Source organism: Pollicipes pollicipes, unplaced genomic scaffold, assembly GCF_011947565.3.
Source record: "Pollicipes pollicipes isolate AB1234 unplaced genomic scaffold, Ppol_2.1 Scaffold_4002;HRSCAF=4701_pilon_pilon_pilon, whole genome shotgun sequence".
NCBI classification, from domain to species: Eukaryota; Metazoa; Arthropoda; class Thecostraca; order Pollicipedomorpha; family Pollicipedidae; genus Pollicipes; species Pollicipes pollicipes.
This window is the reverse complement of record NW_023596420.1, coordinates 45580911-45595127: the sequence shown is the minus strand read 5'-3', so window position 1 is coordinate 45595127 and position 14217 is coordinate 45580911. Positions and strand designations below refer to the sequence as shown.

General features: G+C 54.1%; 1 protein-coding gene and 1 long non-coding RNA gene across 3 annotated transcripts in view; both read left to right on the top strand.

The window, feature by feature from the left end:
• The window catches only part of LOC119093752 (uncharacterized), a 3272-nt gene extending 2615 nt beyond the window's left edge, over positions 1–657 (top strand). Inside the window, exon 3 of the long non-coding RNA XR_005093670.1 lies at positions 1–657. This exon is cut by the window's left edge and continues 1015 nt beyond it. This is a non-coding gene — a long non-coding RNA (uncharacterized LOC119093752).
• Positions 658–5068: 4411 nt separating this feature from the next.
• On the top strand, positions 5069–13402 carry LOC119093293 (uncharacterized). Of its 2 annotated transcripts, none has more exons than XM_037216228.1 (5): positions 5069–5161; positions 10031–10276; positions 10918–11067; positions 12085–12261; positions 12802–13402. In XM_037216228.1, exons 2-5 carry the CDS (start codon positions 10076–10078, stop codon positions 13015–13017), a joined length of 744 nt encoding a protein of 247 aa, XP_037072123.1. In that variant the 5' UTR covers positions 5069–5161; positions 10031–10075; the 3' UTR covers positions 13018–13402. The 2 variants fall into 2 exon arrangements, with proteins under 2 accessions (XP_037072123.1, XP_037072124.1); XM_037216229.1 differs by lacking the exon at positions 5069–5161 and adding an exon at positions 7446–7549.
• Positions 13403–14217: the final 815 nt, after the last annotated feature.

Genomic DNA, 14217 nt, shown 5'->3' with positions numbered 1-14217 from the left:
TGCTCCACTCACGAGCTGTTACATTATACTATGCATACTTCTGAAAGCCTGACGGGGTATGTCTACATGCAGTGTCCCGTGGACCAAAGGCAAATGCTCACGCGGCTGGTAAATGGACCCGCAGGCAGTCGTGAACACGTCCGAACTTTAATGCAATGTCCGATATTTCTGACGGGCCTTTGACAAGGAACGCCGTACTCTAACCCCAGTTTTAAACGAGCTCACGAGCTCGGCGCTTACACTGCTCAGAATAAAGGCAACGGCCAGACTACTCAGAACCAGCTGTGGAGTACCTCTAAGGCGCTTAGGTTTCCTACCTAGGCCTTTGCGCCAGCCTTTAGGCGTTCCCAAAGACGATGCTTCTGCACAGCTGCGAGGACAGGAGGGTGTCTCACCCTCAATCTTTCTCAATCCTTCTCAATCAAGGATCTCAATATTTGCCCGCCTGACGCCCCCTGACATCGTGCACTTCTGAAGAGGACAGGACGGATCGGAGGTCCTGCTTAGAACGTGTTTGTATATAATAGCCGAGAGCCTCTGAAATACCGCCACCGCGATGCTTCCTCGATAAGGGCGCTGCTCATGATGCGGCTGGTGTTTTCTGGTCTGTCAAATCATTGATATTCCTGGTCTCGGAGCAGGAATAAGCCATGAGGCTTTAGGGTGAGTGTGTTCAATCCCAGGCTCCCAGTCAGCTGTGTTAAGTCCTGAAAGTCGCAGATTTGCTCGTTTAACTGTGCATGTGATGAGCGTCATCACTCATGGCTATTTGAGCTTTGGTGAGGTGCTTTAGATGTCCCACCTCGCGACTTCCACTTCACTCCCCATGGAGCACTTGCATCACAGTAGTGAGATATATCACATTGCGTTTTGGACAGGACAGTTGTCGGTGCACGTAGTCACGGGCTTCTCGCCACGGTGCTTCACGGGAAATGCTGCTATACCACAGAAGAGCCACGTAGTAAACAGCCAGTAAACATTAGCGGTTGACGACAGGCGGCTTAAAAAAACTACGGAGACCTCCGCTGCGGAGAAACTCAACAACAGCAAGATTGTCAGTGATCTTTGAAGATCAAGCACGTGTCAAGGCACACAAACCTACCCGAAATGTGTTTTAAGGTCTTTGCCGGTCTTTGCGAAGGCCATGGTTTTGTTCCGAGCACACCGGGGAATCAACGGCAAAGGGAAATGCCGTTTCTTGCCGCGATAGTAACCATCACGAGGACGTACTTATGGCATACTGTTATTGCGGTGCGGAAACCGCTTGCGTGTTCTATTGCCGGATAACCTTAGAGTGATCGTATCGCATGCGTTTTCTAGGCTTGGCGTTTATGTAGTACTAGATGTAAGTGTGCAGGTGGTACATTACTTTGCAAGATGCGTTTCGACGAGGCAATGCGGATGGTCTTAAGGACGAGATCGGAGGAGTCAGTTGTGTTATTTTGCTTTTCCACTGCATACATGTCATAACCACAAATGCTATGCCACATCATCACTGCATGCCTTTTCAATTCCCACACAATTGCCAACTTTTTCTCCATTATTTCGGTGATATCATCTTGCCATTGTGGCATTGCCGATGCCGTGCTGTGTATTGCCCCGACATTGGTGGGACCCCGCCGTCCGGTGGTTCCGTGTTGGTGCCATCGTCAGAAAGCGCCACGATGTAGCGCTATCAGGATGACAGGCATGCAAAATACATGGTGAACCGAGCGAGCTATAATGAAATTGTGGAGAGGCGGGGAATTAATGCCGTTGTCCGATTTGCTTTTGTATGCCGAGCATCAAGGGTGGATGAAAAATCCATGGGGTGAATGAATGACCTCTACGGGCGAGTCTCACCCCGCGCTGAGACACCTCGCGGTTTGCGCGGGGGTGGGGCGTCCCTGCGCCAGAGTCCCCTGACGCCATTTAGTCACACGCGGCCCCTGGACAGTTCGCTATTTTTGTGTCAATTTTTTCAGATGTTGCCATTCCGTATTTCACCGTTTTGATCCTCGCCGTGTTGCGATGTCGCCATTTTGTATTACTTCATTGAGCCGAATCGATCGCTTGGTAAGATAACTTTTCTACACATCATCAACAAGGCGGTCACCACAGGCATGCGGCGGATTGTGAGCCGACGCCTTGCCCGGACGTCTCCGGCCAGGGCGTCAGCATCGCCAGCTCCAGACTGACGGCGGCTGCCCGCCCGGTTAGGCGCGGCGTTGCGAGGATTGAGGACAAAGCGGTGCGTGCGGACACGGGAGCGGACAACAGGAACCGTCGCCGCTCGCCCTGTACATTCGCCAGCGGGACACCCACGCCGGAGCGGACTGGTGACTCACGGCGGTCGTTTTCCCCGCCCGGGTCAGCCCACGCTGTGCATGGTTCGGAGCGAGTTCCGGGAACACCGGCCCGCCGCGTGGGATACGGCGGAGGAGAGGTGCTGACTGCGGCTGCTGCCGACACAGGTATTGGCAGCCGCTTAGCGAGCGCTCGATGGGCTGAGATGAATGCGATGGCTGCCGTGCGTGCTACGCAATAGCGTATAAGAAGTGCATGCATAATATCTTCTGATCAATCCCAAGGCCGCATTGTAGGTCGCAAGGCCGCGAGGCTGCCTCGTGATAACAAATGACGAAAACAGGGATTTATGTAATGCACGTATGATATAGACATATATGTACATATGTGTATGTGCAGTGTGTATGATAAAGCACCTGTGTGTGGAGAATGCAGTGGGAATGAAACATCACACACATCGAACAAAACTATATGCAAAGCGGATGGAGGGGCCGTGGTATTTCTTCAGATAAGGACTGGGAAACAGTCGGAAATCGTTCACTGCAGTGCAATGCCGTGACGCTCACGCTAATCCGTCCTTGTTACAGCCCCCCGCTCTCTCCCCATTGCTGACCGGATCTGAGCAATTCGCACGCGTTCGTGGGGTTGAGCTGTCGCTACGGTGACGTCAGAGAACCATAAGCGGTGACGTCACATGACCCTGAGCGGTGACGTCACAGGACCGGAGGCGGCGGTCCGGGCGAATGATAGTAGCGTGACACCGCACCAGTGACATCGGGCTGGAACTGATTTGATGATGTGCTGACTGCGCCGCCCACATTCGTAAGTTGATCGTGTGGCCGCAGTGGCAGGGTGTACCCCTGTGGTCGGGTGTGCCCTGTGGCCGGGTGTGCCCGTGAGGCCGGGTGTGCCCTGTGGCCGGATGTGCCTTGTGGCCGGGTGTGCCCTGTGGCCGGGTGTGCCCTGTGGCCGGGTGTGCCCTGTGGCCGGGTGTACCCGTGCGGCCGGGTGTGCCCTGTGGCCGGGTGTGCCCCGTGGCCGGGTGTGCCCTGTGGCCGGGTGTACCCCTGTGGCCGGGTGTACCCGTGCGGCCGGGTGTGCCCTGTGGCCGGGTGTGCCCTGTGGTCGGGTGTGCCCTGTGGCCGGGTGTGCCCTGCGGCCGGGTGTGCCCTGTGGTCGGGTGTGCCCGTGTGGCCGGGTGTGCCCGTGTGGGGGGGGGGGGGGCTGCTGTGGACGCTGTCCGGATCCGGGACCGGAGTCGGTTGCGTACGGCGACGCCGCCCACGCGTCAGGCACCGCTGGCCGAGTGAACAGCCTGGCGACCCCTGCTGTTCGATTGCGACTCTCCGGGGCCGGCGCGGGTCGTGCGCTGCTCCGCTCGCGGGATGCTCCGGTCTTAACCCGACATCCGGCTGGCTCCGCAAAACGGTCCAACCGATGGGAGCTCACTGCGCAGTCGGTGGCGAAACCGGCCAGCGCTGGAGAATGCTATTATACCGCCAGCGAGGCCGATGTGCACGGTACTTGTCTGGCTGGGCCACAATGTCAGCAACCTATTGGTGCGGGCGGGCCAAACAATTTGACTGTTAGGCTCGTGAGAATGTGCTCCGCACGCACAGTTCTCGACGGTGAACTTGAGCTTAGGCAGCCTGTCTCCGACGGCAATATGACGAATACTACAGGACCAGCCGCCAATGACCTTTTAAAAGTATGGTAATTATGCGCGATGCACGACTGGACATATGCATGTGTTATTGCCGTCTGTAGCCCGCTTTGATCGCGGAAATGTTGGATTAAACGGCGAACAATCAGTTGCAGACACCCGCCTTGAATGCAGCTAGGTATGCAGGTTCTGACGCCGTGCACACGTGGGTGAGTCATACCCTGAGTCGTGCGCCGCCGAGCGCAGGGTCAGTCCCGCCGGCTGCCGGCGCCGCGCCGCCCCGCCCCGTCACATCAACGGCCGTGGGGCGCGGCCCGCCCTCCGGCGCGGCGGCACGGGGCACGGCTCTGCGCTCGGTGCTGACCTGATGGCCGCTGCGGAGGTCAGTGAGGAGGGGGACGGCCCGGGCCTGGTGCAGCCTTCGCTGTCGGCTTCAGGAGACTCGTGGCTTGAGGTCGGTGGACGGTTTGCTATTAACAGCTCCGTGCACGAACACAGTCGGACGACGGCTGTGCCGGACCGTGAGCATGTAAGTGGGCCGGTGCCAATCAAGGTCAAGAGCGAAATTATGGAAATTATAGTGAGCGGGACTCGGACGTATCTGAGTACATAGTCTGCGGCACAACGATTAACGCTCGTGTGAAAACTTCAACACACGAGATGAGTGCAAGCGTCCCTAACGCGCCCAGAAATACATCACTGACCAACACGCCGCACAGTCCCAAATCCGAAAGCCGTCATTACACACAAGTGCTCAGCTGTCGGTCAGCTGGCGCCGTTATGCCCACGTCCAGCCCGGTGCTGCGAGGCGCCCGTTGTCCCACGTCCCGCTACAACTGTGGATAGAACTGCAGTCGCAAACCCACGCTATCATTAGCGGCAGCTAGAGACTCTGCCGCAGGGCTGACAAAGCGGGCCACCCAGGTTTACGACGTTCCGATCCTCGCAACGCCATAGGCATGGCGTTTCTGCAAGAGCTGAGGGTCACGTCCCTCGGTGCCGGCCGCCCCTGGTGGCGGAGCCCACGGCTGCAGCTGGCGGCGCCGCCCGGTGGGGGCGGACCCCGGGAGGGCGCCCCTGACCTGGAGCGGCCCGTCTCGGTGCGCGGCTTCACTCGTGCGGCGGCGGCACGGCCGAGCGGAGCCCCTGAGAGCGCTGCGTCGCGTCGGTGAGCTCAGAGCGGCACCAGCGGCGTCACTGCACCCGGCTGAGGTGAGCACGAGGTGGTGCCGGCCGGCTCGACACCCGCCATATGTCGGCAATGGGTCGCAAGGCACTGCAGGTAACCTGCGCAGAGGTTGTGTAATACCGTTTGCGCCTATTATGTGCAAAACGCTGGCCCCAACGGGGCATCGCTTGGAGCCGGCATTAGCTGTGTATCACTGTTACTGTATCAGCGCGGATAGCTGTGAGGCTTATAGATGCTGGAACTGTATTTGTTTCGCTGAAATGGGCACAGGTCACGAATTGTAACATTGGACGGAAACAGATGTTAGCGTTATCTACCAAGAGACAGGGTAACACCCAATGACTATCTTCGTGATTTTGTTTGTTTTCCCCCATCGGTCTGCTTAAACCCTTGAGAAAATGTTCTCAAGAGAATCCATGTGTGCAATCCAGATTTAGACGTATCTGTCAATTACATTTCTGCGTAGAACGAGGATCGCGTCGATAAATCATAAGCGGAAAGAAATGTTTGTAGCTATGAGAAGCACATTTATAGGAGCTTGCTTGGATGAGAGGGATTCTGTCTGCTCTTGGCAACTGTAGCAGGACTTACGCCTTTGCAACTAATTACACAATACGGTCCAATTTACATGCAAATCTGAAAGAAACGGCTCCACCTGACGACTGTAGCAGACTCCTGACCGAGTTGGTCAACAGTGCGCCATGCTTGTGACTGAGCTGGCCACACAGTACGCCATGCTTGTGACTGAGCTGGCCACACAGTGCGCCATGCTTGTGATTCGGTTGGGCATACAGTGCGCCATGCTTGTGACTGAGCTGGCCACACCGTGCACCATGCTTGTGAATGCGGCTTGTCACGGCTGCGCGCCGACCCAAGGAAATGGCTGTGACGTTCGAGCCTTGCGCGGTGAACTGAAGGAACAAACCCTTCAAATCCTTCAAACCCCACACCCAGCCACAGTCCAAGTCAACGTGAACACCAACCCCTCCCAGCGGCTGGCACCGGCCCGGATCCACGACGTGATCGCACCATCTTGTTTGCGCACCGCTCGGTGTTTAGAGAGCCGTAGTGCTGTTTACTGCAAACCACTCAGTGCTGGGACGTCAGCGTCATGTTGACAGACACGTCTGCAGGCGGGCCCCTTTTATGCAAACAAAACGTCTTGTGCCCTTGCTGCCATCTGACTAAGCGTGACATGGTTCGGCGGCGAGATGGCGCCTATCACCGCTCATAAGGTACAGCGGAACGCTTGAAATGACGTGTTTCACTGGCGAGATGGCGCCTAGCACCGCTCATAAGGTACAGCGGAACGCTTGAAATGACGTGTTTCAGCGGCGAGATGACGCATATCACCGCTCATAAGGTACAGCGGAACGCTTGAAGTGACGTGTTTCAGCGGCGAGATGACACATGGCAACGCTCATAATGTACAGCGGAATGCACGAGTCGTTATCGCCGCCTTTTGCCCGCCCGCACCTTTCATGGGCTACCTACCTTTCATGGGTGATTAGAGTCACTGACCTTAAAGCAATGGGCCCATATGAAAATCGGTTTGACTTAGTTAAAGTTGGTTTGTGCGGTCCTGAATCATTCGGTGGCTTTCAATTTTCGAGATATTTATCTTGCCACTGTAGTCATTCTGCAAACTTTAGCTTTACCATGAGTTTCTTTAGGGGCGACGACGCGATAGTGGTTCTTCTATTATGACGACAATGGATTACATAGCGTTACAGCCGAAGCCATTCCATATAAATCAAAAATGCTGTTTTCCGTTTTGTTGTTGTTTTGTTTGGAGAGCTGCATTTTTATTACTACTTGTTTAACAGCCACAGAAAAAGTTGAGATAAAAATGTGTACGCTCAAACACTTAACAGGGATAGCTCTGGGATCCGGGTCCTTGCCGAGTTGCGAATTGTCAGCCACTCCGTCATCAGACCTCCAGTGCGTTACCAACGGAGCTAATTATCAGCCACTCCGTGTTTAGGCCTCTGGCGCGCTACCTACGGAGCTAATTGTCAGCCACTCCGTGTTCAGGCCTCTGGCACGCTACCAACGGAGCTAATTGTCAGCCATCCCGTGTTTAGGCCTCTGGCGCGCTACCAACGGAGCTAATTGTCAGCCACTCCCTGTTCAGGCCTCTGGCGTGCTACCAACAGAGCTAATTGTCACCCACTCCGTGATCAGGTCTTCGGTGCGCTACCAACAAAGCTAATTGTCAGCCATTCCGTAATCAGGCCTCCAGTGCGTTATCAACGGAGCTAATTGTCATCCACTCCGCGATCAGGCCTCTGGCACGCTACCAACGGAGCTAATTGTCAGCCACTCCGTGATCAGGCCTCCGAGACGCTACCAACGGAGCTATTATCAACCACTCCGTGATCAGACCTACTGTGCGGTACCAACGAACGCAGGTGAACCCCCAGTCGAAACACGGTTCGCAATGGCTTCGATCTGTGATTCATCTGTTCCAACATACTGTAAGGTTTTCATTCGTAAGACAGATTTAATCCCAACATTTTCGTAAAACACTGACGCGACGCTTAGAGGCGAGTCGTTTAGACTTTTCAGATGTCAGTTGTATGAGTGGCCTGCATGAGCGAGGTGAAGGTCTGAGTGAATCTTTGCCGAAAGTTCATGAGAAATTTTGAAACTTGACGACCCAGCCCGGCCGCCACGCTTGCTAGAAGCTAATATTTCTGCAACAACTCATCTCCGGCTTACGCGGTTTTCAGCATAAAAAGAGCATTTCTTCAAAAGTCGTAGCCTTTAAATTAAAAGGCTTTGGCATGCAAGCTTTTTGTGACGCCGGGATTTTAGGCAATACCACGACGAATTCATCCTCCCGGCTTGATGAACAAAAAAGCTAAAACTTTCACACGGAAAACAAATCTGATGGAGGTATGTCAAAACCGACTCCAGATCACAGCTCGGCATCGAATCTCCGCGAGGTTAACGTGCTGACGAAGGAGAGGACGGACAATCACACTAACTAAAGCGTGGGATGACCTGCGCAGATTTACACGTGCTTTCGTACAGAAACCATGGGCGTCATTTCTGTGAAAGGGAGTGTGACACCTCTGCGTACTTTTCACCCATTTTTACATCAGTCATGTCCCATTTGCCGGTAATGCCATTCTGTGCAATTCTGGATAGTTTATAACTCGATTTGAAGTGGCCGCTGCGATAGGTGTGCCATTTGAGTCCCTGCTCTCCACTACGGAAACATTACTTTCCATTCGTTTTCCTCTCTCCCATCATGTGCATTAACACACTTGCAAATCATTCTAAATGATCAAAAGGCATATGCAATAAACTCTACGAAAACTTGAACACTGCTTAGGAAAAATATATCAAAATATATGGTCATCATCATGCGGATTCAATGAAGTGTCATATTATGGCTTTGATTACTCTCCTATGGCTTTACGCTCGGCGAGTCTTTTCGAAATGCACTTAGGGAACCTTGTTTATTTGGGTGCTCAGGTCGTCGAGAGACTGTGTTTGACTTTTGTGGTAGGACGCTGGTATACGCCAGTGTCACATCACGTGGTCTAGTGACGTAGGTTCAAACTTCCACCATAGCACTTCTGGCTAAAGGCCTTGCGCTGCTCGCTGGGCCAATCACAACGTTCATTTCTACTGACGTCAGTCACACTTACAAGTGGCGGAGCACATTCCGATCAACACAGTTCTAGTGAAAAAAACAATTGCCTGTTAAGTCGCTCTCAGCGGTAGCTTTTTCTCTTTATGTCAATTCCCAAGCCAATTTTGAACGACACCGACGTGAATTCCCGCACACAATCGCGGAGGCTACGACGTTATCAACACCCTCTTTACAGAGATGAGCCGTTCTATCACAAAGGTCACGCATCGCCAAAAGCTACTTTCCAAAGTTTTGGGGTTCCTCGTCTCTGAAAGACTTCACCCCGCGACCTGAACAGACGAGAGAAAAGAGAAGAAAGCAGATCCTGTGCGCAGTGGCGACCAATGCCGAAAACTACAGCAAACTATGGTATTGGCAGTTGGTAGCTTGGTTGGGCTATGACTGCACTCCCGATGTGCTGAAAAAGCCTGCGGGACCAGGCTAAAAATCAGACCGTAAATGGCTAACGTAACTGGGAACCACAACAACAGACCATACACCAGACCAAAAATGGCTATCGTAGCTGGTAAGCACAAAAAGCAGACCATAAACCAGGCCATAAATGGCTAACGTAACTAGTAGCCACAAAAAACAGACCATACACCAGACCATAACTGCCAGTTCGCTGCGAAATCAGCCTCGAGTGGACGAACACGGAGCGGTATATTATCATAGTAACCGTGTTCTTGTTTTGACCAGCTATCAGCTGCCTTTAGCGAAACGTGCCATTTTGGGACACGTTAGTTTTGACTGGAAATGAATGTTCGATGTTGGCTTACCCATTTTTCCTTCAAGCGTTATGTCTTCTCATCTTGAACGGTGAAATACGTCCTATAAAAGATGTGTTGAGAAACTCGATCCATAGACACTTCTTCCCATTGAGATGTATATAAACACCTGCGTCTCTGAAAAAATGGACCGTTAATTGTGCGGTAAAACTTATTTGTGAGTTAGCCCGCGACATCGCATCAGCAGACCTACACCTCTTAAATTCCCATGAATGGTGCATGACAACGTTTCAATCAAGCCCATGTGTATCGGTCGCCGCAGGTGTCTGACTCCTTCGGCTTAGCTTTGACACTATCGACGTTACAACAGCTGACAACCCCCGCATCTTTCATCGCCTCGCTCGCGCTGCGTCGAGCAAGGCAACAGTCTGGTGACTGGCTCGTCACATTTATCGCAGTGCGTTACTATGGCAACCTCCACAGGTGGCGCTCTTCTTGTAACCAAGCGTTCAAACCGCCAGATTCTGCCCAGGACAGACTGCTCGGCAGCGACTACCATAACCAGGATGGAGGTGCCGCTGACTTGGCCACGTCTGCTGCTGGTGCTGCTGCTCAGCTGCCACCAGGTGGCGGCTGCGCCCGCCAATCCCGCTGCGCTGCAAGGTCTGGACGAGTTCCTGGCCGCCTTTGAAGGGTTCGCCATCCCCGAAGAGCAGCAGCCCGCGGACGCCCAGCCGGTGCCGGAGGAGAGCGATATCGGCAAGGGGGTAGGTAGGGGCTGAAGGCCCACCGGACCGGCACCGGTGGAAGCTCCAACTAACCAGCAGGTCACGGAGCGGGCATGGCAGAGGGTACGGGGGGTGGGGGCGGAGCAAGTACGGGCCTGTTCAGGAGAAGTGAAGCGTGTGACTCGCCCCGTCTTGAACCCTTCGTGGATAGCGTTATGAATAAGTGTCATTGTCAGTTTGAATATGGCATGTAATGTCACAGCATTCAGACTTTTGACCATCGGATAATGCTTCTGATCGCATCGCAACATGGTAACGGCCCGGACGACCTCTTCAGACCTCTAACCAGGTGTGACACTCACACAGTTTGTTCGTAAGGTAGACAGGCCTGGCCGGCGAATCCGGACGGTGTTGTTATTTCTATGAACCGATGGGTATATGCGAGCGTGGTTGAAAGAACAATGATTCATGGTGTTCTTTTATGTGTTGGTACATGTACAGTTCACAATGTGGCAGCGCAATGCTTTCATTCTTCTGGGGAAAAACATTCTTCACGGCCTGCATTGTCCGGCCAATGCGCGCCTGATTGCATCGGCGTCATCCGAGTGACATCATCAGATGGCCTGACGAATGACGTCATCTGACGCCCTGACGAGTGACGTCTGGTGCCCGCTGCTCAGGAGGCCCACTGCCTGGGCTGTGTTCGCGAGATTACCGAGGACAGCCTTCGTCTGAGATCTGTGGCACAGACCGCAGCGGCGCTTCTGGAGGATCAACTGACAGCCAACCATACCAACGCGGTTACCCAGGTGTACCGGGCCGCAGAACAGGTGGGTTCTGACCGTGCCAACGGGATCACCCAGGTGTACCGGGCCGCGGAACAGGTGGGTACTGGACATACATACCATACATACCACCGGGGTAACCCAGGCTAACCGGATCACGGAACATGTGGGGACTGACCATACCACCGGGGTCACCCAGGTGTACCGGGCCGCAGAACAGGTGGATACTGACCAACGCGGTTACTCAGATGTACCGGGCCGCAGAACAGGTGGGTACTGCCCGTACCACCGGGATCACCCAGGTTAACCGGATCACGGAACATGTGTGGACTGACCATACCACCTGGCTCACCCAGGTGCATCGGGTAAGAACAATAATACCATTGCCATGTACTCGTAGCCCAAGCCCGCCTGGCGTGCGGCTAAGAGGAAGTTTGGCCACGATTATTTTGTTTTGGCACACTTTGGCCGCATTTGGCCAAAATTTCAATCGTGCTTTGCAGCAGTTTCACAGCGCTTCTTTGTCTTCCTCCGGCGTTACGGCCATCAATGCTGGCTGAACGTGGCATTGCGTGTCGGATTTTGGCACTGTTAGCCGTGCATTTTGAAGTGAGATTCACACTACCATGGCTCATATCAAACCGTGTGCTCCCCGTTTCATCAAGAAAGCTCGATGTTTCGCAGTGCGAGAATCGCCCTGTAGTGCCTTTTGTGCGTTCCTGGTCCCGACCAGAGGCGAAAAGCATCGGTCGTTCTTAGGGCACCTTCTGCGTTAGTGATCTGTCGACGGAGCTTGTTCCCGCTACCGGTCCGAACTGCTGTAATAAGCTGGGAAACCATTACTGATCGGATGTCGCGACGGTTGCGCGAAGGTGCGGAAAAGGCAAGCTGTAAGTGATGTGTGTATGCTTGCAACAAGTAAGATAACGCCTACAAATGCAATCTCCTGTCGTTTTACCCCCTTGTCGCTACCAACCGAGTGGACGCCCATAAGCAAACGGCCGGCACTGCAAACAGTGTATATTGACGTGATATGCTGCAACTGGATCCTTTTGTTCACAGGTAGTAAACGGCATCCTGTACTTCCTCACGCTGGAGCTGGCTCCCACCAACTGCACGCGGCCGGTGCAAGAGGAGGCCGTCTGCTCTGTTGACACGGAAACTGCTAGCGAGCTGTATGCAGTGGAGTTACTCGATCAACCGCATCTGAACAACACTGCACTGTTGTTGGCCCAGGAGGTGAGAACTCCGCCAGGGACTCTCACCGCAGCAGTACCCTGCCTACTGCAGTTGGCCTCGTAGCGGCTACAAGCCGCTGCACGGCGTACCGCTCCGCGGTGTACCGCTCTGTGGCGTACCGCTCCGCGGTGTACCGCTCCGTGGCGTACCGCTCCGTGGCTTATCGCTCCGCGGCGCGCCACTCCGTGCTGTACCGCTCCGTGGCGTATCCCTCCGCGGTGTGCCGCTCCGTGGTGTACCGCTCCGCGGTGTACCGCTCCGCGGTGTACCGTTCCGTGGCGTATCGCTCCGCGGCGCGCCGCTCCGCGGTGTACCGCTCCGTGGCGTATCGCTCTGCGGCGCGCCACTCCGTGGTGTACCGCTCCGCGGTGTACCGCTCCGTGGCGTATCGCTCCGTGGTGTACCGCTCCGCGGTGTACCGCTCTTTGGCGTACCATGACGCGATCGCGTCTGTACGCGTCTGCTGGAGCGCTGTCTGGAGCGCCCGTGTCGAGTCCAGTGTCCACTGCCAGCCGCTGACAGGTGCGGTCGCCTCCTCAGGTGAACAGGACAGAGGTGGAGGGCCTACCCGGCCTGTTCGCCGGTCCCGAGCCGCCGACGCTACCAACGGAGCCGACCGTCGTGATCGGCGTCAGCGCCGACGGCGACGTCGGTGCCGATAGTGACCTGGCGGCGCTGCTCGACCAGCTGGAAGATGTTACCATCCTGCCGGCGGCCAACGAGGCGACTGGGCCGACGGCGGCCACTGGCTCCTGAGCCCCCCCCCCCCCCCCGCCGGCGATGGCGGATGGCTGGGGACGGAGCGAGGGAGAGCCCGTCGGCCACCGGTCATAGCGAGCCACAGCCGGAGAAGACGCGGCTTATTAGCAGCAGGTGCTTTTTTATCGGCAATTCAGCATCCTGATAATAAACAACTGGAAAGTTGTCGGTGTAACTATTTCAGATTCGAGAGCAGGGTCCTCTGTCTTACATGAAGAACGAAATCTCTTCAAAAGAAATACAAATTATGGTTTTTTGCTGAGCATACCGATAGTACTGTATCTCCGGCTTGTAATGCCATTGTTGATTTGGGCTTAAGATAAGCCGGTATGATTCGGCACATATAAAAATATCAATTAGTGAACACATAAATCGCAAAATTCTATGCCTTTGTCAAAGATGCGTAGTTAGGCATGGTTGGTAGGTATGGCATGGTTTGTAGGCATGGGTGACATTAGGCATCATCGTGTTCCACTCAGTTAAAAGTGCAAAACTAGATTAGCGCTGTTCTATATTACGCACGGATGAAGGTTTTTGTCTGCGTGCCTGGGCTCTAGGACAGAAGCGCATAATGGAAAATTACGTACGCAATTATTCATGAGCCAATGAACGTAAGGCATAAGTTCGTGTTTCAGAATTACACCAAACCTCATACGCAAAAGTACGTAGTACTTTGCACGGTACAGAGTGTGCATACGGCTGCACGCCTAAAAATGTTGGTAACGGGTCAAATTCGTTCGGAAAAAGTAAATGCGCAAAAGTTGATAATCATTGATCGCAATGTAACAAATGCGCATGAATAATGCCCCGGCTAGGACAGATCGGCACCGGGCACCACATAACGCACCGCCATTTCTGAGATTTCCTTCAAATTTCGCCGCCGCTGGAAAATCCAACTTCATCGCTTTTTCCACCGCGTGAAATTTCTTGCTCTTTTAGGCGGAGAGTTTAAAAGTGATAGCCTTGGTCAGTGATAGATTAGGTGCAAACAAAGCTCTCATCAAAGCGGGTGCATCAAAGCGGGTAGAGTGGGTGATCTCTCTCTGAAATTTGGTGTACGGTATAGGAGTGATCGTATAATAGGTGTAGCCTGTGCGCATGCCCAACGTATTTCACAAGCGAGCAAACTCCTGCCGCGGCCGTTAGTTGCGTCAGCGGCGCTCAAGTGACGCCATGCAGGGAGCGGCGACAGAGGTC

Bases quoted from the DNA above. Each gene is read 5' to 3' on its own strand.
- LOC119093293 (XM_037216228.1), top strand. From the start codon at position 10,076: ATGGAGGTGCCGCTGACTTGGCCACGTCTGCTGCTGGTGCTGCTGCTC. The intron at 11,068-12,084 runs GTGGGTTCTGAC...TTTTGTTCACAG, and splicing joins TGTACCGGGCCGCAGAACAG to GTAGTAAACGGCATCCTGTA. The intron at 12,262-12,801 runs GTGAGAACTCCG...TCGCCTCCTCAG, and splicing joins CACTGTTGTTGGCCCAGGAG to GTGAACAGGACAGAGGTGGA.